At 47.2% G+C, this 23,852-nt stretch overlaps 1 protein-coding gene across 1 annotated transcript in view; it reads right to left on the minus strand.

Moving 5' to 3' along the window:
* LOC144791488 (uncharacterized) overlaps positions 1-23,852 on the minus strand; it is a 62,154-nt gene that overhangs the window by 4,021 nt on the left and 34,281 nt on the right. Inside the window, exon 2 of the mRNA XM_078666183.1 lies at positions 1,615-1,908. Within this exon, the coding sequence (XP_078522309.1) occupies positions 1,615-1,908 (294 nt within the window). The remainder of the gene's footprint in view (positions 1-1,614; positions 1,909-23,852) is intronic.

The following is a 23,852-nucleotide window of genomic DNA, read 5'->3' on the forward strand; positions in this document are numbered from 1 at the left end:
TTTCTCTATGTGAGAGGAGGGGTAGGGCTTCAGGGAAAGTGCTCAGTGCCAAGCACAGTCTGAGGCACCTCTACCCGCCTTCAAGCCCACTCTAAAAAGAAACTTCTAAGGCTGCTGCTGATGTCCTGGGGAGGTTTCACACTCTGTAATGAGCATCAGCTGTGCACAGCCTCCACATACAAGAGGAAATGAAGTACCAGCATTTGTAAAGCGCACAGCTACCTCCGGAGAGGTGTCCCGGTGCTGGGGGCCATCGCGAAGATTAAGCGGGCTATTGCCCGGAGTCACATGGTGCTGGGCTAACCTGCTGTCGGCGATCGAACCGTGAACCCCGTGATCCGGAGTCGGGCACCCTGACTGTTGCACCACACTTCTTCCACAATGATGGAGTCTACTATGTGCAGGGGTTTCCAGCTCATCTTTTGTTACACCATATGGCATCAGCTCTTCACCAGGGAGATGATATTGTGTGGGACTCTGTATCAGTGTGTGAGATGGAAGACCTACTCTTCACTCAAAAATTCAAACACAGCTGCTCCTGTTCAATAAAATTCCTCTTTCTCCCATGTAAATGAGTGCCTCTTTAAGACAACAATCCAAAATTATCCTTGCTTTCTCAAACTTTGAGCATTGGCGAGAGCTCCATGGAATTATTCTGGTTAGTACTCATTTTTCATACTGATTACTAATATAGCATATCACACAAACTAAACTGCCTCTTGAATGATTATGAATATGTAATAACACTTAAGTCAGTGACTGTAATTCTATAAAACTGGGCAGGATACATATCTGAGTTGGTGCAGGTGCATTAGTTACCTGTGACCTGGAATCCACACATACATTTCAGAAGTGGTGGCACGCCGAAATGAGCTAGCCAGTCACACCAACAGTGGGCCATATTTATGGCAAAGTGACGCAGTGCAGCAAGCCTCCTTACTGCGCTGCGTCATAGGGAAAGGGCAGGGAAGTGCTATATTTACCCCAATATGGCGCATTCCTGTCCTTTCCCCTGCGCTGGCACACAAAGGGCTGCCTAGCGCCAACGCAGGCACCCTTGCACCGTGATGCAAGGTTGCCTCTGTTGCATGCAAGATTGCTTTTATGCAGGAAGGTGCACCTTCCTGCACAAAAACAATTCCCTGAGGAATATTTCTTCCATTCTGCAGCACACATACAAAGAGAAAGTAAGGAGGAGAAATAAAGATATTTCTCCTTGTTACGCCCCCTTGGGAAGTTGTAGCATGTTGGCGCATTCCTAGGTTTACCAGTTCTGGTAAATCTGGGACTGCGACAAAATCCATCACCCATGCAACTCCCATGGAATGCCTTTCCAAGGCAGAGTAACGCAACGCAGCAATTTATGCTGCGTTGTGTTACTCCAGATTTATGAAGCCACTCCGGGCCACACAAAGTGGCCTTGCGTGGTTTCATAAATCTCATTTTTCAGTTGTGTTAGGCATGCCTTATGTTGCGCGGTGCAAGTGCGACGCAACTGGGCTCATATATATATGGCCCAGTGTGTCTGAAGTCTGTGGCACATTAGAAAAAGAAAGACATTGCGAGTCCAAATTCGCTATGAAGCTCAGCGTCCACTATCGTAGTCCTGCTTACCTTTCCATGATTAGCTTTGGAAGCAGAGGGTCTCGTAGTGGATGCTGACTGCGCCAGTGGAATGGACTTTGATAGAGGTCCTGTGTCGTAGCTCCTCATACTACTTGTAGTAGACGTAAGACCTGAGAAGCTGGTCGCCGAGTAGGCTCTTCTGAGGGATTTGTCTCCAGGACAGGAAGACAGCCTTACATTCCTCGGCGCTAACTTTCTTTTCATCAGAAGAGCAAACTGTTTTTTCTCTTCATTCAGCTGCCTCATTCGACTCAGCTGTTGATGTTCCAACTTTTTTAAAGTCTGAAAAAAATTATAGAAAATCACATTTATACAAGTTGACAAGCTTTTTAAAATATTAGAAATGGTAGTAATGTTTTTACACGATGCAGTTGCAGTAGCGTGATAAATTCTTTAAATACTGCTTATGGGAAAAAGAAACTAAGAATTATTACAAAACTAAAAGTACTTACCTAAGTGGGCTTTGCTGGTTTTGTGGATATTTTCCTAAGCACAAGGTCAGCAGCCCATAAAGTTTTATATGTGTGGCAATCACAGTGATCTAATGGATTTTTATTTTTACACTGTGCTCACAAACTGCTACGATATATTAGCCATATTTTGACCTAATTACATCTAACCAGTCGAAATAACAAAGATTGTTCAAGTGTGTGTTTTATCTTACTTCAAGAATCAAGAGGACAGGATAGGTGAAAAGGTATATTTGAGAAGAGAGATAATTTAATGAATACTTAATGACCATGCAATATGTCAACATGTTTCGGCCACTGAAGTAAAAGGATTGACATTCCTCAGGACATAAAATTGTTAGGTACTCTCTGGACAATTCTAGGGCTTTTAGCATTTAGTGGTATATTTATATTTTTACTTTCCTGCGCCACTAGATCATTGAATGCAGCCTAGATATCTGATATTGAATTTGACAAGGTATATGTGTTTAAACCCCATTCAAAAACAATTATCTGAAAAATCACTGCATTTCTTGCCATTCCATTTTATATTATTAACATCTATTGCACACCTCATAAACTTCTTCAAACTTAATCCCTACGAGAGTCTCTTTACAGGAAAGCCCAATCTCTATATATCTGGGTTGCTGCCTTGAAATCTCTGTTCTTTTCTTTTGTTTATGCCTGACAAGATTCTTGCAGATTGCGATTAAAGTTCTTTGTTCTAAATCAACTGTTCCATGGTCAAAAGACCCCAGAAGCGCTGCGGCGTTGTGGGTTGCTTGTGGTCCCTTGCAGACATGGACAAGGAGTTTAAGATAATCTGCCCCCATTGGGGTGGGGCCACAGCTCCTTTGCATATGACCATGTCTCTAGTGGCACCGTGAGCAAACAAAAATGCTGGATTGGAATGCAGCTCAGATTTCTTACCAGCGGCTGACATTATTTCAAGGATTCCGTCTTTAACTTTTTGTTTTTCTTTCATAACCTATGTATAGGTTGTGTCTGCCATCATAGCGGCAAGGGATCGTTGGGGCATATTTACAGGGGAAGTGGTCGAGTGATGCGTTAGCCTTCCTGGCTTAATGCCTCACTCCGCCAGTAACTCGGGGCTGCACCATATTTACAAGAATATGGTGCAGCCCTGCGTTTCCCCCTGCGCTGCCGCTACAATTAGCAGCCTAGCGCCAACGCAGGCACCCTTGTGATGTGATGTGAAAAGGCACTTGTATAGCGCGCTACCACTCCAAGGAGTATCTTGGCGCTTCGAGACCTTGTTACAGTACGCAGCGGAATATCCATGGCATAACTAGCAGTCTGTGGGGGGGATCAGATTAACGCTAAGGATCCAGAATCTGATAAGGAATATATCCATGTTTTAATAGTTTTCTGAAGATTTGCTCTGTTGCCGATTGATGCAGGGATGGAGGTAGTTTGTTCCATGCCTTGGCGCCAATGACTGCTATGGATTTTCCTCCTCTGGTCATCATCCTAAACCTGGGAACATGGAGCAAATTTGCAGTGGAGGACCTGAGTACCCGTGACGGATGGTATGGTCTAAAGTACTTACGCAAATACAGTGGGCGTTGATGGTGGAAAGCTCTGTATGTGATGGTAAGAACCTTAAACAGGATACGCTTATGTACTGGGAGCCAGTGTAAGGCATCCAAGGCTGCAGAGGCCGATGACTTTCTGGGCAGTCTAAGGACGAACCAAGCAGCTGCATGCTGGACCATTTGAAGTCTGTGCAGGGCTGCTTTATTTAGCCCTGCATACAGACTGTTGCAATAATCCAGTCTGGATGTTATTAATGCTACAGCAACCGTACGTCTGGCACTTAGAGGAAGAAGGTCAAAGAATTTTCTGAGACCTCTAATGATATTAAAACAGACCCCTGCTACTTCTTTGGCTTGTTGGTTAAAAGACATAGACATCCTCACTAAAGACTTCCCCCAATTTGAGAAAGAAGAGCTTGGGGATGAAATGGATTTGAACCTGCATCAACCCAGATGGGAAAGCTTTAGCTATATTAGCTTAGAAGATTCCCTTCAGGGAATATCTGCCCTTAAATCAGGGTCTCCTTTCGCCCCTTGCCCCCCTGCACTGCTTAAATCCATAATCTATGAGGTCAATCCCAGCATAAATTCCATCATTAATTCTATGTGTGCTTAATGCAGCACACATAGAAGTTGCAAAACGGCATTTAAAAAAAAAATAGTGTTTATGTGCAGGAATTGGGGTCTTCCTGTACATAAACAATCCTTGGCCTTTTGCTGTTTTCATGTGAGCTGCCAACACAGCACACATGAAGCAGCAAAAAAGAGGAAAAATGAAACATTTCTCCTCATTGCGCCAGGTTTGTCCTGGACTTAACCCTTTCCGTGCTGATGACGGAGCGGTTCCGTCATGGTCCGCCCGACGCGCCTGCGCAGCGCTGATTCGCGCCTGCGCGGCGCATTCTATTAAGCGGGCAGGGCCATGACGGAACCACTCCGTCATGAGCACAGCTCAACCGCGGCTGGTGACAGAGTGGTTCCGTCACCAACATTGGCGCGCCGCGCGGCCCCCCGCCCCCTTAGCGCTGCGGCAGAATAGCCGCCGCAGCGATGAGGTTAATTCTGGTGCTGCCTCCTATTTACATCTCCCTTGTAAATAGGAGGCAGCATCAGAATCAATAGGTGTTGCGGTGGAATGCCCACAGCAACACCCATTGCCCTCCCCTTTCACACTAATCATAGCGTGAAAGGGGCAGCGTTAAGCCACGTTAAGTGGCTTAACGTTGCTGTGTAAGTAAGGCGAAGCTCCTATCGCCACAGGAATGTCTAAAAAGCGACGTTCCCATGGCGATAGGGACTTGTAAATATGCCCCCTTGTATCTAATATGTAATGGTGGAACTGATCAGTGATGGTTTCTATTGGTTTAAAGCGATGACCAGTGGTTACAGAGGTGTGACAAGTGCAGCCGCGCTGTAAATAATCTCCAGAGTGTGATAAATCAGGCCTCAGCCAGGGCCTGCTCAGTCCGGGTGTCACAGTGCAGAACAGGCCGCTGTGTATCTTACCCCCTGCCAAGAAAGGGAGATGTGTTCCCACTTTTAAAACAAACAGTTCTGGGCATGCTCCAACGAGGACATTCTCCTCCTGGCTTATTCTCAAGTTTCACACACCAGAAATGCCTATCAGCATTTTGAAAGCAGCAAATTAAGCAAAATCTGTTTTATTTACTTCCCTCCGCACAGTCATCTTGCAATATCCCCTTTTCATGTTTCTAGCGAGATATTCTGTTTTCTAATTATAGTTCCTCGCTTGCTTCTTTTTAGATCGAACCCTACCAGGTAGCACAGGTTTGCTAATGACATCGTGAGGACTTTCTGAAAGCTTCCATGGGAATGCATTCCATCCATTCCTTACCATTGGCTTTGTGGTGTTTAACTCACATTTGCTTGCTTTCTATTTGCTGGCTTTCTCTGAAAGTCGACTACACCTCTCTACACCACACCACTCTACTCTATGCCAATGCAGTTTATGCCACTCTACTCTACACCACTGCTCTCACTGCCACTGCACTCCACCACTCCATTCTAGGTCACTCCTCTCCACTCTGCACAACTGCACTCCACTCCATGCTTCTCCACTCCACTCCACTCCATTCTACACCACTGCACTTTGCGCCAATCCACTCTACACCACACTCTAATCTACTCTGCAATACTGCACTCCACACCACTGAACTCTATGCCACTCAACTCTACTCTGAAACAATCTACTCTACGACAGTGCACTCCACGCCACTCTACTCCAGTCTGCTCAACTCCATCTACTCCATTCTACTTTACACCACTGTAATCTATACTACTGATATCAGCAATGTATCACTCCACTGTAAACCACTTCACTCTACTCTGAAACAATCTATTCTACTCTCCACTCTCCACCACTCCACCCTACACTATGCTACTGCACTCTACGCCACTACGCTCTACTCTGATGCACACTAACCTGATACACTCTACGCTACTCTACTCTACACGACTGCACTCTACGACACTACTCTGTGACACTGCACTCTCAGCCATTGAACTCTATGCCACTCTATTCGGCACCACTGCACTCTATGCCTCTGAACTCTACACCACCACACTCTACGCCATTCTACTCTACACCATTGCTCTCTACCCTGCACAACTATACTCTATGCCACTGTACTCTACAATGCACCACTCCACTCCAAGTCACTTTGTTCTACTCTGAAACAATCTACTCTACCCCACTGTACTCTATGCTACTACACTCTGCGCCACTGCACTCTATGCCACTGCACTCTATGCCACTTTACTCAAAACCAATGCAATCTACGCCAATATACTCTGCACCACCGCACTCTATGCAACTATACTCAACTCTGCAATACTGTACTCTATGCCACTGCACTGTACACCACTCAACACAATTGCACTCTGTGGCATTGCACTTTACGCCACTCTGTTCTACTCTGCACCACTATAATCTATGCTATTGTTCTCTATGCCACTGCACTCTACACCAATGCACTCTTAGCACTCTTAGCCACTCCACTCTACACCACTCAACTCTACCCCACTCTGCGCCACTCCACTACAAGCCACTCTTCCTTACGTCACTGCATTGAACGGTGTACCACGCCACTCTATGCCACTCTACTCTATTCTGAACCACTCTACACCACTGCACTCCGCCCCACTCTGCTTTAATCGCTGCACTCTATGCCAATGCATTCAATGCCAATGCACTCTACACCACTTTACTAAAAAACTATGCACTCTATGCCACCACACTCTACACTACTCTACTTCACTCAGTGCCACTCCAGTGTACACCACTCTAATTAATGTCACTGCAATCAACTGTGTACCACTCCATGCCACTCTACTCTGCACCACTGTGCACCACTGCACTCTACCCCACTAATCACTGCACTCTATGCCAATGCACGCTACACCACTTTACTAAAAAACAATGCACTATACGCCACTGCACACTACGCCAATCTACTTTGCACCACTACTCTCTATGCCACTATACTCTGCAACACTCTGCCACTGTACTCTCTTCCACTCTACTCTATACCACTGCACCCTACATCAATACACTCTTCGTCACTGCACTCTATGCCACTCTATTCTAATCTGCACCATTGTACTCTGTGCCACTGATCTCTACACCAATGCACTCTGTATCACTCTCCTCTGCAACACCGCCACTGAACTCTACGACACTCTACTCCACTGCACTATATGCCACTGCCCTCTACTCTGCACCACTCTACTCTACGGCACTCTACTGCACTGCATGCCAGTACACTCTATGCCAGTCTAGTCTGGTTCACTTCACCCTACCCCACTGCACTCTAGGCCAATCCACTCTAAGCCAGTCTCATCTATTCTGCATCACTGCATTCTATGCCACAGGACACTACGCCACTCTTCTCTATGCCACTGCATTCCACCCAGCGCCAATCAGTCAGTCAAAAAATACTTTATTCGGTTCATATTAAAACCATAAAAGCATACCAAACACTTCATACAATCAGACTTAAAAAGAGTCATAAAATTACAATAAAACTATCCAGACTTAAAATACATACAATACAGATAATCAATTCATTTTAAGATAATTTTAAAAATCCACATTTCTAGATTAGAGCGTTCTTAGATTCAATTAATTCAGCCTAATTCATGGAATGAGCTATACACGTCTTATTTTTCCTCTTTAGTCTGACCGCCGCAGTGAGAAAATTAGGAATGTTAAATATCTCCCACACATTCGATAGCAGCTGCAGATAGAGGAGGGCTGGTTTAACTTGCAAAAAGCCTTTGGGTCAGATGTAGGTAATTCCGATTTACCGACTCTTAAATTCCGACTCATACCGAATCGGTATTTAAGAGTCGGTAAATTGCAAGAAGGCAGATGTAGGTAAAAAATTACCGATTCTGTAAGAGTCGGTATTTACCGATTCTGTTAATACCGAATCGGTATTTCACATTGATTCCTACGGGCCTTGAAGCCCATAGGAATCAATGTGAAATACCGATTCGGTATTTACAGAATCGGTAAATACCGAATCCTGCAAGGGTGCAGGGGGTGTCACTTTGACACCCTCTAGCACCCCAAGTACAGGCATGTGTGACATGTGGCACACATACATGCCCTAAGGGCATGTCTGTGTGTCATATTGCACAGGTGTGCATGCACAGATGTGCATGCACACCTGAATTCGGTATTTTACCACCCAAAAGGATTGGGTGGTAAAATACTGACTCTTAAGGGCCTGTGGCACTCTTAGGAGTGTCAGCTACATATGGATTTACAGAATCGGTATATTTACCGCTCCAGTAAAATACCGAAGTGGTAAATTTACCGAATCGGTAAATATACCAATTCTGTAAATTCAGACCCACCTACATCTCAAAAGCCAAATACCGGTCGGTAACGGCGGAAATCGGCCGTTACCGACCGGTATTTGGCTACCTACATCTGGCCCTTTGTCTTTTAAAATTGGGATAATAAAACGTTTCCAAATTTGAAGCATGTGCTCACAGAAAAAAATAAAGTTCTACTTTTTTTCTAGACGCACTAAATGAGATGTTGTACCCTAATACACACATACACCTCGACACATATCTTTTAACAGTGCCAGCACGGAAGCATATTAAAATTAATTAACCTTCACGTGCCAGGCCCTTTTTAATTTTTCTCACCATTTTCACTTCAAACCCACCACTCACTGATTGACACAACCCCTTCACACACCACACATAGTCATCTTTAAGTGCTCCCGCGTATCGCGGTTAGTAGCACGCCACACCCCGTAGAGGTGTGCGAGGACCCCAATAATGAAGCATGACACCAAGGGTCCTTTTGGTGTGTGAGGGGTATCAAAAGAACACTGAGTGCTCTCCACCAATGTGGGGATTACTCTAGACACTCCAGGTGTGAATTATTTTTGTTTACTAAATTATGCCTGGAGAGACTGAATCCACCCCATTGTCTCTCTCCTCTCCCCTTTTTGTTATAGTTACCGCCATCTTGAGCTAGGCTCCAGCACCCCCCACCCTCTCCCCCTCCCGCTGTCCGTACAACTTCTGTGGAACTAATGATAATATGGATGATTAGTGCATTACACAAACTGAAATGTGTAATGTATACCAAATTCAACGGTGCCCTTGTTATCAACTTCTGAATGTTGTAATGCTTAATAATGCTGAAATGCGAAGCAGTGGTTTTCATCTTACATTCAGAGCTTTAAATCAGGCTGTCTGCCGTCTGAAATGACGGACATATAGTTTCCATAGTACGCAGTCATTTCTAAATAGATGTCAATTGTGAGGTTAAACTGGGTTGGGTAGGGAGGTCAGACCAGGAATATGGAGTAATTTCCTCAGATTTACAAAATGTGGTCTAGTGCATAGTTAGGGTCAAAGAGACATCAGCTTAGCCACTAGACTTAATCTTCCTAATAATGCAATGTGCAAAGCTAGAACCTTAATAGAGTCCTTTAATACAAAGCCATGGAACCTGCCCATGTCCAAGTCCTTTAAACCCCTGCAGACTCTCCCCCCTCATCTGGCACTCGGGCACTTGTTTTGGAGTTATCGAAGCTTAAAGTCCTTTGACTTTTAGGGACTTCCTGAAACCTATCTCTTGGCCCAAGGTCCTTTTACCGCCTGTGGACAGTGCTGGGATATCGATCGGTTGTCTTTGCTGTTAGCAGGATGGTCAATTTGAGGCCTCCTGTGTACCTTTGAGAAGATGCTGTACCAAGCAGAGTATCCCACATTTGAGTCTCTCACCAGTTTCTATCAGCTGTATAGGCAGGTTCGGGACATAACTCCTAAAGAGACAGGTTCCCAGGTGACCCCATTTTGATGGTCTCCGGCATTCTTCCTGGATTACTGGAAGTAGGACAGATTGTGCCCCTTGCATCAAGGGGCTAATGAAGCCCACCCCGCCATTGTCAACTCACCTTCACATAAGACACCTTGTCCCTCCCCTACTGGGTCAGTAGGAGACTGGCATTATTTTTAGGCTGTTTATATTTCCCGCCTCTTCTGCATCTCGAACTTCAGGACCACATTCATGCAGGTATTGCTCGCATGTAAATCCGTATTTGTAAAGCGTGAATTACTCACCCTTACGGGTCTCAAGGCGCTGGGGGCCGTCGTGGAAATTAAGGCTGCACTGGGAATGGACATTCTACACAGGGAAAGGACAAGCTGCCCTAGAAATGGAAAGTCCATGCTTCTCTACGACATAATGGCCAGGCTGCACAGGAAATGGACAGGCTGCACTGGGAATGGACAGTCTGCACTGGGAATGGCTAGTCTGCACTGGGAATGGATAGTCTGCACTGGGAATGGACAGTCCATGTTAGACTAATGTTCTGATTTGTTACCTTTGCCTCAAATTGTAAAGCTCTCTGATATCCTTCTAACTTTATAAATAAATAAATAAATAAAATAAAATAAAATAAAAACATAATGGACAGTCTGCATAGGGAATGGACATTCTACACATTGTTCTGATTTGTTACCTTTTCCTCAAATTGTAAAGCGCTCTGATATCCTTCGGGATCAAGTTCGCACTATATGAAACTTTATAAATAAATAAATAAAAATAACCCAAGGACCACGGCGCTGCTGGAATATATTCTTTAAAGAACTGCACTATCTGAATGTTTAAATTAAGTTTTTAGTTTGGCATGAGATTATACCATGCCATGCACTCCCATATTTATGGTCCAAATTTAGAAAGGCCCACAATAAATATCCCCCATAAAGACTGACTAAGAAAAAACGAGGACAAAAACAGCTGACACAATGCCTCAGAGAATTACTCAATGTAAAGGTGGTCTCTGGGAAAGTAATGAACAACGCAAGGGAAAGTAATCAAGCGGCTATTGTGCTTCTTCTACTTGGTAGCTTAACAGTACAGGACTATTGACAAGCATTGGCAAAGCCAATATCTCTCAACGTTGGCTGAGTTACAACTGACTGACGTGAACACATGCTTCAAGAAGAATGTGCAGGCTCGTCCGGCAATCTTGGAAGGAATTTCCCACTAAAAATCAATAAGTACTGTGCTACACGGGATGACATTTGTCTTTATTATAAATAAACAATTCCAGCCACAGGTAGGTGAGGAGTGATAGTTATCCCATGCCTCTCAGGCAGTTGTTGCAAAAGCAGGAACAATGGGAGCAGGAAAAGAAGTCAGGAAGAGAGGAGGGAAAGAAGGAATTTAGTAAAGAAGAGAGGGAGGGAGGGAAGAAGAGAGAGGGATAAATTGGTGGGAGGAACACAAATTTAGGAAGGAAGTAAGACAGATTGAAATAAACAAAGAGAGAAAGATAGAAACAAAGAAAGAAATGTATAGGTGAAGGAAAAATAAATGTGGAAAAATACTAGCTGTAGCGTCGTCTTTCACTTGTAGCTAAAATAAATGTGGATAAATACAGAAATAATGCCCAAAAAATAAATATCGATAAATACAGACGGAAATGGCAAAAAATTAAATACCATAAAACTGGGGAGCCCTAGTTAAGATCCATTTTAAGAGCGGTGCAATGGCTATTAAATCCTCCACAAACCCAACTCCACACTCCTGATGGACGATATAACCGGATGTGGACTGTGGGACAGATAAAATATTTCTTAAAAACGTATCCTCAACCACTTGGATTGCCTTCACATTCCTAACACCCCCAAGATCCGCCCCATACATTGCGAGGGAAATGCATTTTGCTCCGTATATTTTTAAAAGGGCTTGCATTGGTCTGGCAAATCCCAGGACAGCTGAAGTCGAACATTTCTTTTTGCTTGTATTTGAGGTGACCAAGTGCCTTGATCGTCAAATATAATTCCTAGATATTGAAAGGTGGAAACCCTAGACAACACATTCCCAGGACAATGCAGGGTTTTTACCCCTTTTGCTTTGCAGCCAATTATCATGACATGTGATTTAGAAAAATTAACACTAAGATCTAAAGATTTCATAAAAGCAGCAAATGAATTTAAAAGGAGTTGCAACCCGACGCGGTTCGTGCTAGGAGGGCGGCATCATCCGCGTACAGCAGTGCCGCAATTAGGCGTTTCCCTGCCCGTGGAATGTCTTTGCACACTTCAGATAAAACAGGGGCCAAGTTGTTGATATAAAGGGTAAAAATCAGAGGGGCCAAAATGCACCCCTGCCTAACACCGTTGGCAAGGCGTATCTTCCCTGTGCAATTGCCCATATAGTCATTTCTCACGGTGGCAGATAGATCCCTATGCAGATCAGCAAGGAGGTACACAATATTTTTATCCACGCCTAGTTGGAGAAGCATCACCCATAATTTGGACCTATTCACTCGGTCAAAGGCTGAGGAAAGGTCCATAAAAGCTAAATAGAGTGTGCCCTTTTTGGCAACTGTGTACTTCCCAATTAAAAGGTGTAAGTTGAGGCATTGATCGGTTGTGCCCCTGCCTTTCCTAAATCCAAATTGCAGACCTGAAAGGGTTTTTGTTTCAGCCAACCAACCCGTGAGCTTACTTAGTACCACCCTTCCAGGCACCTTGACAGCAGAATCAATAAGGGAGATGGGTCGGTAACAACTAGGGTCCCCACTATTTCCCTTTTTGAAGATAGGTACTATTACTAATTCAGACCAAGTGCTAGGCAATCCCGATTTATAGGCCTTATAAAAAACATTGTACAGAATTTTGGACCACGTCTTAACATCAGATGTAAAAAGATCAGCTGGAACGCCGTCCTGTCCTGGAGCCTTGTTGCACGTCATCTGGTTAATAGCCTCTGCTACTTCTAACTCTGTAAAAGATAAGATATATGCCTCACTCTTAAAGGTAGTGTTGACATCACATCGTGGGTCCTCACCTTCATACACTGACTTAAAGTGAGTACACCAGGCCTGCTCCTGGATACCACAGTCAAGGCGGTTATTAAAGGAGTCTTGGAAAAAAGGTTTATTAACCACTTCCCAATATTTAGAGCTATTTGTGATAACGTTAATAGATAATAGCTCATTCCAAGCCTCACTTCTGATCTCCTTTTTCCTATTTGCTAAGACCACTTTGTAGGTTTTCCTTAAAGCTGCTACGATGGACTTGTCCAACGGATTTTGCTTCAGAGCCACCAGCAGCTTCCGATGGGCTAACGAACAATTATGATCAAACCATCCCTCCCCAGATTTATCCTGCACCCTACACGGCTGTTTAAGATTTGAGGCAATCTGGGCACATATTTTAGTATAAGCCACAAGGACATCCTTATCCCCTGCATTTTCTTTCATGCACATACGCATATCACAACCAGCCTTGGTTAGTAGATTGGCTTGAAAATCCTGTGGCACCACCCGGTACCATTTAATTCTGCGGGCTTGATCTGTAGGCCGTATATCCAATTTACCCACCTTCCTATTGCATTTCTCAGGTTCCTTGAGATCCTCCACCAAGGTCAAAACCACTGGATTATGGTCACTAAACCTAGACCAAATTGCAGTATAGCCACTGACCCTGGTGCTCAACATTGCACTGATGAAAATATAATCAATGATTGAACGTGTACCATTACCTTTGAAGGTGGGTACAGCAGTAACCCCTTTAGATGTATTAGGATATATTAGGCCATTTTCTGCCATCAACTCCTCCAAATATACTCCCTGCGCTGAATGTTCAAAATGGGTTTACCCTTGATCTGCTTGGCCTAGACTATCCCAGACATGACAATCCTCATAACAACTGTGTACATTAAAACCGCCTAAAACAATAACCGAGTAAGAATTTGTATTTTTCTCTTTATACAAATCAAGAAAATGATACAGACTGACCAAATGTTCATTAGGAAATACTCTATCAAAAGAGTTATAAAAGTTTACAATAAGGATAGTACCAGCATATGTGGAAGCGATTTGCACTGCTAGACAATAGGGTGAGCCTGTGTCCAATTTGGTATGAATACCTGCGATATTCGGGGAAATCAGGGTCAATAACCCACCCTTTGCCCTCCCCATAGCTGAGGCTATCGCTGGTGTAAAATAAGTTGTATAACTATCCAAACAGAACAAGTTATTAGTATAGCCTATATGTGTTTAGGAAACAGCTTAAGACCTGGCTCTTTCCATCGGCCTAGGCTTCCCTTTTCCATCTGGGTCATGCTCTTAGTCAGCACAATGAAGCCCTCGGGTGTACGTGCGCTTTAAAAATGGCTGTTAACATACCAGTATCCCATGTTTCCTGCAGACAAATCTATCCGATTCACTTAAAAAGTTTCTCCAGCTGACATCATCTACCTTATTTTTTAAGCACGCAATATTCCAGCTATGTATCTTTGTGCCCTCATAGATTTCAGTAAGTGTGTAATCCCTGATTGCCCTCGGGATTGGGTTCGAACCTGTCCTTAACCTGAGGCGTGCCTGCGCCAGAAGAAAGCAGACTGACTCAACTGGTTTAGTATGACGGTTTTTTATTAGCATACAAAACAAACTCCTACGTAGTGAAAGGTACACGCCAGAAGTCTTGTTAGGGTTAACTTCACCCTAGGTGCTCGATTCTCCTTTAGACCGTCCTCCGCATGAATGTCAGTCCAGACACTCGCCAACGGAGGGCACCGTGCTATGTAATGGCCGACAATGCCACTCGACCTTCTTGCACCTTGCCCCAAACCGTCCCCCGCAAGAATGCCGGTCCCGGCACTCCCCAACGTGGGGTACAGTACTTTGGTTAACCCCACCAAAGTGTACAGGACTCAATTCTGATGCTCGTGTAACCCTATGTCCACAACACCTGGGCGAGCAGTTACGTCACTGTCTCCCCAAGGAATAGTTAGGCAGTGGAGCAGGTATAGTCCGGACCGCTTCCCCTGAATGTATGGTGTCCGAGCACCAACTAGACGCCGAGTTAGTTTTCCTCAGCCCAGGGAGGTCTATACTTCACGAGTTCGCCGTGCGCATGAGAGTGCGCCGAACTCCAAACTAGGCGGCTGTCAAACAATGGCTTGGCGCTGCCCCTGGTTAGAACTGAGAGACAAGCGCAGGAGATCGTAGTCTCTTACCTTGTGGAGATACTTCCGTGGAACAGCAGCAATAAGCGACGGTGTCCGCGGGCGCCGCCATCGTTTAAATACTGTTTGCTGTAGTGCGCATGAGCCGCGCCGTGCCTCCTGGGAATTGTAGTTCCTTCTGGTGTCGCGAACCCGGAAGTGTAGTCCCCGGCTTTCGCGATGTTGTGTTTTCCCGACGCTGTTCTTCTCGCCCCCGGGAAAGGTATGACAGCACATCCCTCCTCACACGGCTCCCACCGCAGGGCCCGGCTTCTTAGGGTACTTTTTGTGAAACTCCGCTATCAACCTGGTGGCCGAGATGCCTGCCACGGGCTCCCACGTCTGTTCCTCTGGACCGTACCCCTTCCATGCCACCAGGTACCACAGTTTGCCTCTTTTCCACTTTGAATCACGGATCCCCTCCACTTCGTAGTCCTGGTCGGCCTCTAACCGAACCACCATGGGAGCAGGTGGCCGCGTGGACGCCGAGGGCTTCAGAAGGGATATGTGGAAGACCGGATGTATCCTCATTGTGGATGGCAAGGACAGCCTCATGTTTAACGGACTGATGCACTTCTCGATTCGGAACGGACCAATGTACTTAGGGTGAAACAGGCTATGTTTCCTGAAGTGCATGTTGCGGGAAGATACCCACACATAATCTCCCACCTTATACAAGGGACCAGTCCTCCGATGTTTGTCCGCCTGGGTCTTGTACCTGTCCTTGGCCTTGGCCAAACACTCCTGCGTACGCCCCACCACTTCTTTCATGTGGGCTGCTCTCCGTGTTGCCTCAGGCAAACTCCTGTCCCCTGTTGGGTGTGCCAACGGGAGAAACCTGGGATGATGACCATAGTTGCCGTAGAACGGCGATACTTTCGTGGAGCTGTGCGTGGCGTTGTTGTACGCTATTTCGGCAAGCCACAGATGTTCCACCCATTCCTCTTTCCCCTGCTCTATGTAACACCTGAGGTATTGCTTGAGAGTTTGGTTGAGCCTCTCTGTTTGGCCGTCCGTCTGTGGATGGTAGCTGGTGGACAGAGCCGACTTGACATGCAAGGAGGAGCACCAGGTTTTCCAGAACCGTGCCGTGAACTGTGACCCCCTGTCCGACACAATCACTCTGGGCAACCCATGAATACGCACCACCTCCTTCAGCAGCACATACGCCAGTTTCCCGGCCGTTGGTACCCTTTTACATGCTATGAAGTGTCCCATTTTGGTGAGGTAATCCACCACCACCAGTACCGCAGTCATCCCTTGATCCACTGGGAGTCCTACCACGAAATCCAGGGAAATGCATTCCCACGGCCTCGAGGGCGTTGGTAGTGGTTGCAGCAGCCCCTGGGGCTTTCGGTGATCGGCTTTCATGGACGCGCATACCTCACAGGATGCCACCCATGCATCCACGTCTCGACGAAGACTGGGCCACCAGAAATTCCTCAGGAGGTATTCTCCCGTTTTCTCAGACCCTAGATGCCCAGCGCTGGGGGAGTCGTGGCACCATTTGAAGGCTTGTATCCTCAGTTGTAGGTTCGGTAGCAGTATGCGACTCCCTTTCATAGGTATCCCATCTTGTATCTGCCACTCCGGGTGGTGATGTAGCCACGTCTTCCACTCGTGTGTGCGGGCTCCCCTCAGCACCCCTTTCAGGAAGTTAACGGGTTGGATCGCCCCGATTACTTTGTTGGGTTGGATAATGGAGGCCTCTGGTGCAGGGAGGGGTGAAGACGCTGAGTCCTGGCGGGAGAGAGCATCAGCTTTACGATTCTCGACTCCTGGTCTGTAGGTGATGGTGAAATTGAACCCCGAGAAGAAGAGCATCCACCTCATCTGCCTGGGAGATAGTTGCCTGGCCGCTGTCATGAATTGTAGGTTTCTATGATCCGTAAAGACGGTCACGACATGTTTAGCCCCCATCAGCAGATGTCTCCATTCTGAGAAGGCATCCTTGATAGCCAACAGTTCCTTCTCGGCTATGTGGTAGTTGCGCTCGGCCTCGTTCAATTTCCTAGACATGAAAGCTACAGGGTGTAGCACACCTGTATTCTGTTGCCTTTGTGACAATATGGCTCCCAGGGCCACGTCTGACGCATCTGCCTCCACGATGAACGGCACGTCCGTGTTTGGGTGAGCCAACACCGGTGCTGTTCCAAAGGCTGTCTTCAAGGCCAAAAAGGCTGTCTCCGCGTCAGGGGTCCACAGAAAGACTTGCGCTTTCCTTAACAACTGGGTGATAGGGGCCACTAGTCCGGAAAAGCCATCGATAAAACGCCTATAGAAATTGGCAAAGCCTATGAAGCTCTGTACTTCCTTGATGTTCCTTGGCCTAGGCCACTCGTTAACGGCCTTTACTTTCCGATCTGCCATTGTCTGGCCCTCGGGACTCAGCATCACGCCCAGGAACTCCACCGTTGTGACATGGAAGTCGCACTTGCTGAGTTTACAGAACAACAGGTGTTCTCGCAGGACTTGCAGAACCTTGGACACATGCTGTACGTGATCCATTTCGTTGTCGGAGTACACCAATATATCGTCGATATATACTACGACGGAAACATCCAGCATGTCCCGGAGGACATCATTCAGCAAAAACTGAAAGGCCGCAGGGGCGTTACACAGGCCATACGGCATTACCATGTATTCGTACAGACCAAACCGTGTTTTAAATGCCGTTTTCCACTCGTCCCCTGTTCTCATGCGCACTAAGTGGTATGCTCCTTTCAAGTCGAGCTTGGTGTAGATCTTGGCCGTCTTCACTTGTTCCAATAGAACGTTGATAAGAGGCAAGGGATAACGGTTCTTTACAGTGATGGCATTGAGGGCCCTGAAGTCCACACAAGCGCGGAGTTCCCCGTTGGCTTTGGGGAAGAAGAACAGGGGAGAAGCGGACGGTGATTTCGATGGGCGGATGAAACCCAGGCGTAACATGTCGGTAATGTATGCACGTAAGTGTACGTTCTCTGGTTCGGATAGCGCGTAGAGTCTCCCACTTGGAACGCTTGCCCCCGGGACCAAGTCTATCTGGCAATCATATATCCGATGCGGTGGGAGCTCTTCGGCTTGTGTGCTGTTAAACACGTCGGCGAACGCCTGGTAGACCTCGGGTAACTCCACACTTTTTTCCGCTGCTGTGGCCACGGTATGTGGTATCGCATGCTCTACCTCCTTAGTTGAAACGGACACCCCGCACTTGCGGGCACAGTAACCAGACGTCATGCTTACAGTATGGGCGTTCCAGTTGATCAAAGGGTTGTGTTTCTGGAGCCATGGCAACCCTAATATCACTCCGTATTGAGGGGCTTTTATGATGTTGAAGTCGATGATCTCCTGATGTTCCTTCCCATATCGTGTTTGGATGCCCCCTGTGTGTTGCCTAATGGGCCCTGAGGCCAGCCTCCTTCCATCCACCGCAAAGACGTCCTCTGCCACAGTCTTTATTGCAAGTACGAGAGATAGGTCTCTTGCCTTATCTGCGTCCATAAAGAGACCCGTGGCACCCGAGTCTACCATGGCTTCCACCGGTGACCACTCTCCTCTAACGTGCAGGTGAATGGTAACGAACAAGTGTCTCGGTCTGGGCAATGTTTTCACCTGTATGGAAGGGATTAAACAACGACTCCCGGAATCCCCTTCTCTATTCCCGGAGCTCTTCAGTTTTCCGCAGGGTTGTCGATAGGTGCGGCTGTTATTCTTGGGCCCTTGAAGCGACTGGTCTTTGGTTTGACCGGACACTCTCTCACAAAGTGGCCTTTCTTGCCGCAGTACAAGCACAGGCCCTGCTTGCGTCGTGATTCCCTTTCTGTGGCTGTTAAGCTGGCCCTTATGGCCCCTACATCCATGGGCTCGGATCGTACTGGAGGGGGTGTTTCTGTGGCCCCTGAAGGCCCTTGGACAGGCAGGGTTTTATCCTTTTTCTTATGGTCCCCACGGCGTTCACCTAATCTGTGATCGAGTAGAAGAACCAGACTTATGAGAGCTTCACACGTGGCTGGTTGGGGGTCAATTTGTGCTATCACATCCTTCAGCTCCTCGCTTAAACCTTGATGGAACAGAGCAGCCCGCTTCTCGTCTGGCCACTTAGTTTCCGACACCAGTCTTCGAAAGGAGTTCATGTACTGTACCAGCCCGCTATTGCCTTGGCGTAATTCAAGCAGCTCTCTATCAGCTGTATACGAGTCGGCTCTTCTGTCGAACACTTTTATGAATTCTTCTTGGAATGTGTCCCAATCGTGTATAAGAGGGTCATCTCTGCTCACTAGAGGTACCGCCCACTGGGCTGCGTTTCCGGCCAGATAAGAAATCAGAAAGGCGACTCTCGCCTGGTTCGTGGGGAAAGACCTTGGCTTACAGGAGAAGTGCAGGGCTATTTGTGTAAGGAACACTTGCACTGTGCTTGGATCACCGCTGTAACGTTCCGGTGTCGCAAGCGGTATAGACACCGGTAGCTCCACGACCACTGCCGCTGGCTGAGCAACCACTGGTGTACCCGCGTTAAACGGGTTCCTTTGCAGGTGTTCCATTCTGGCCCTTATGTCCGCAGTCTCCAACCTTGAGGCCGTTAATTCATTCTGGACTGCCTGAAGGGCAGCTAACACATCGTCCATGTCCGTCATGTTCGATATCCCAACCGGGAGGCTGATTATGATTTGCAGGGTCGCTTATTGTGTAATCCCTGATTGCCCTCGGGATTGGGTTCGAACCTGTCCTTAACCTGAGGCGTGCCTGCGCCAGAAGAAAGCAGACTGACTCAACTGGTTTAGTATGACGGTTTTTTATGAGCATACAAAACAAACTCCTACGTAGTGAAAGGTACACGCCAGAAGTCTTGTTAGGGTTAACTTCACCCTAGGTGCTCGATTCTCCTTTAGACCGTCCTCCGCATGAATGTCAGTCCAGACACTCGCCAACGGAGGGCACCGTGCTATGTAATGGCCGACAATGCCACTCGACCTTCTTGCACCTTGCCCCAAACCGTCCCCCGCAAGAATGCCGGTCCCGGCACTCCCCAACGTGGGGTACAGTACTTTGGTTAACCCCACCAAAGTGTACAGGACACAATTCTGATGCTCGTGTAACCCTATGTCCACAACACCTGGGCGAGCAGTTACGTCACTGTCTCCCCAAGGGATAGTTAGGCAGTGGAGCAGGTATAGTCCGGACCGCTTCCCCTGAATGTATGGTGTCCGAGCACCAACTAGACGCCGAGTTAGTTTTCCTCAGCCCAGGGAGGTCTATACTTCACGAGTTCGCCGTGCGCATGAGAGTGCGCCGAACTCCAAACTAGGCGGCTGTCAAACAACGGCTTGGCGCTGCCCCTGGTTAGAACTGAGAGACAAGCGCAGGAGATCGTAGTCTCTTACCTTGTGGAGATACTTCCGTGGAACAGCAGCAATAAGCGACGGTGTCCGCGGGCGCCGCCATCGTTTAAATACTGTTTGCTGTAGTGCGCATGAGCCGCGCCGTGCCTCCTGGGAATTGTAGTTCCTTCCGGTGTCGCGAACCCGGAAGTGTAGTCCCCGGCTTTCGCGATGTTGTGTTTTCCCGACGCTGTTCTTCTCGCCCCCGGGAAAGGTATGACAAAGTGCTACCCTGTCTCCAGTAGAAGTACCTAGAGCTAGGGTTTCCTTAGTATAAACCAGCTTCCTATGTGTGATAGTCTTGGGTGGTGCTGGAAGGCCCAGTCAATCTATTTCTTTCAGGATTGTAAATGCCTCAAATCCATTATGGGTGGGTAAAATAAACTCGTAAGGTCCCTGGGCTTGTATTTTGTCCATGCGTTCAGGCCTTCCTCTTGACATTGGTGGCATGTTTCGGTAAAATAAAATCTAAGGGAAGAATGCTGATACCATCCTCACTTAGGTGCCTAGTTCCAGCCCTCTCCAAGATCAGTTTGACAATCTGCGGAGACCCAAAATTCAATATCACACAGTCACCTCTACTAGTTTTAACAGAGTTCCCTATCCAGGAAATCCTACGAGTCATTTTAAATTCTTTAAATAAACGGCTGCCTAGCCCTGTCTTGTTGTGTAAGTGATGAAGAGCCTTATTCCTTAGGGAGGTACATTTGACAGAATAACAGTATATGGCGTAGCCTCAGGGGGTAGATTTAGCCTCTCTGGTCTACTTTGACAAGGATGGGCAATCTGGCCCGACCCATTATTTATATCCCCACTTAAATTATTCCTTAACCTTTTCTTAACTTGTGGAACATGCTTACTACCTGTATTAACTGGGGGAGCTTGGGAAATAGCAGTGCAGCCTACATCAGCCGTATTTGATGTCTGGTTTGACACCACCGCTGATTCCCCAATCAAGGCAGTGGGCACACTGGTACCTCCGCTTGTTGGATTATGTACAAGAGAAAGAAGCTGATTCTCAATTATGCACAATCTGGAATCAATAGCAGAGAGTATAGAGGAAATGGGTTTCAACAATACCAATAATTTCTCCTCAAGTTTAGCTACAATTCGGTTTTCCAGGTCGCAAGATGCCTGTGAGCTAGTGCCCATTAAACTAGGTGTACTTATGGTAACAGCCTCCAGCACACAGCCTTTCTTGCCCCTGGTACTTCCTCTTGTTTTCGGCACATTGCTGGCCTGGTGTGAAGTAGCTGACAAACCACCCTCTTTCCTTTTTTTAGCTATAACGGTGGCCGTACACTCCCCTTCTCTGTCATAGGTTAAACGTTGCTGGCGAGTCAGGATTTTGGAGGGGGAAGAACAAGTAGGGTTTGGAGCCCCTACTTTATAAGATGCATCATCTGTTGAGGCAGCCGATAATAAAGATCCCGGATGCTGCATCAATTCTGCATGGCCATCTAATTTGTCTACTGTGGCTTCTGTTTCTGATACCTACAACGGGCCAGTTAAAGAGACTCCGGTGGAGGAACGACAGAGGTCTAGCGAAAGTCGCCTTTGAGTCAGTTCTATCTCGTGGTTGAGTACCGATTCTGCTCTTAAGAGAAAAGCATCAAGGGTTCCCACCACCCCAGGGCCCCCTGCCCCCTTACCACTGCACTTGCTCATGACAAATGGTTACTACAGTTGTTAAAATATACAAGTAATGGTCATGTAACAAAATGCGCCTTAAGGTATTGAATTTAAAGTCACTAACCAAGTCTTAGGAGACACAGGAATGTCAATGAAAAGATGGTGGCCCAGCCCTGCCTCCTCCTGGCTACGGGTCGTCCCGCCCCGCGCGGGCCCACGACGGTTTTATGGCGCCTCCTGGCGCTGCTGCAGTGACGCGGTTATGGGCGTGGCACGAGGGACTATGGGTGTTGTAGTCCCCTCTAAGCAAACAGCAACAAAGCAGACCGGATGCGGAATTTAGAAGCAGCCCCACTGGGGCTATTGGAACAGTATAAACGGTTGTTGTAGTCCCCCCGGGACTGTTGGCAAAAGGCAAGAGAGTCCTGGGAGGCAAGGGCTTCACGGGCGTCCCGCGCCGCGGGGGTCCACGAGTGGTTTTATGGCGCCTCCTGGCGCTGCTGCAGTGACACGGTGGTGGGCGTGGCAAGAGGGACTATGGGTGTTGTAATCCCCTCTACGCAAACAGCAGCAAAGCAGACAGGACGTGGTATTTAGAAGCAGCCCCCCCGGGGATATTGGAACAGTATAAACGGTTGTTGTAGTCCCCCCGGGACTGTTGGCAAAAGGCAAGATAGTCCTGGTGAGGCAAGTGCTTCACGGGCGTCCCGCGCTGGGGGGCCCATGAGTGGTTTTATGCGCCTCCTGGCTCTGCTGCAGTGACGCGGTGATGGGCGTGGCACGAGGGACTATGGGTGTTGTAGTCCCCTCTATGCAAACAGCAGCAAAGCAGACAGGACGCGGTATTTAGAAGCAGCCCTCCCCCCCCCGGGGCTATTGGAACAGTATAACTGGTTGTTGCAGTCCCCCCCGGGACTGTTGGCAAAAGGCAAGAGAGTCCTGGTGAGGCAAGGGCTTCACGGGCGTCCCCTGCACCACTCCATTCTACACCACTTCACTCTGAAATAATCTACTCAATGAAACTGCACTCCAAGCCACCCTATTCCACCCTGCACCACTCCACTCTATGCCATTGCAATCTACACGGCGCCACTCTACTCTACTCCTCTCTACTCTAAATTACTGCTCTCTACGCCAATGCACTCTACATCGCTTTTCTTTACTAAAAAACAATGCACTCTACATCACTGCACTCTAGACTGCTATACTCCACAACACTCTACTCCACTGCACTCTATGCCTGTTTACTCTACACCACTGCACTCTACCTCACTGCAATCTACGCCACTCTATTCTACTGTGCACCACTGCTCTCTATGCCTCTCTACTCTGCACCACTCTACTTTATACCACTGCACTCTATGTCACTCCACTTTGCACCACTCTCTGACACTCTACTCTGCAATACAGCAATCTGTCACTTAAATCTATGCCTCTCTACTTTGCACTACTGCACTCGATGCCATTGCACTCTACTCTGCACCACTCTACTGCACTCTGTCAATGCTCTCTTCGTTATTACACTCTACTCTTCATCATTCCACTCTACATCACTGCACTCTACACCACTGCACTCTATGGCACTGTACCCTATGCCACTCTACTCTACATCATTGCACTCTACCCTGCACCACTCTACTCTAAACCAATGCACTCTACCCTGCACCACTCCACTCTAATCCACTTCATTCTATTCTGAAACAATCTTCTCTAT

The sequence above is a fragment of the Lissotriton helveticus genome, chromosome 11, assembly GCF_964261635.1.
Source record: "Lissotriton helveticus chromosome 11, aLisHel1.1, whole genome shotgun sequence".
Classification (NCBI taxonomy): domain Eukaryota; kingdom Metazoa; phylum Chordata; class Amphibia; order Caudata; family Salamandridae; genus Lissotriton; species Lissotriton helveticus.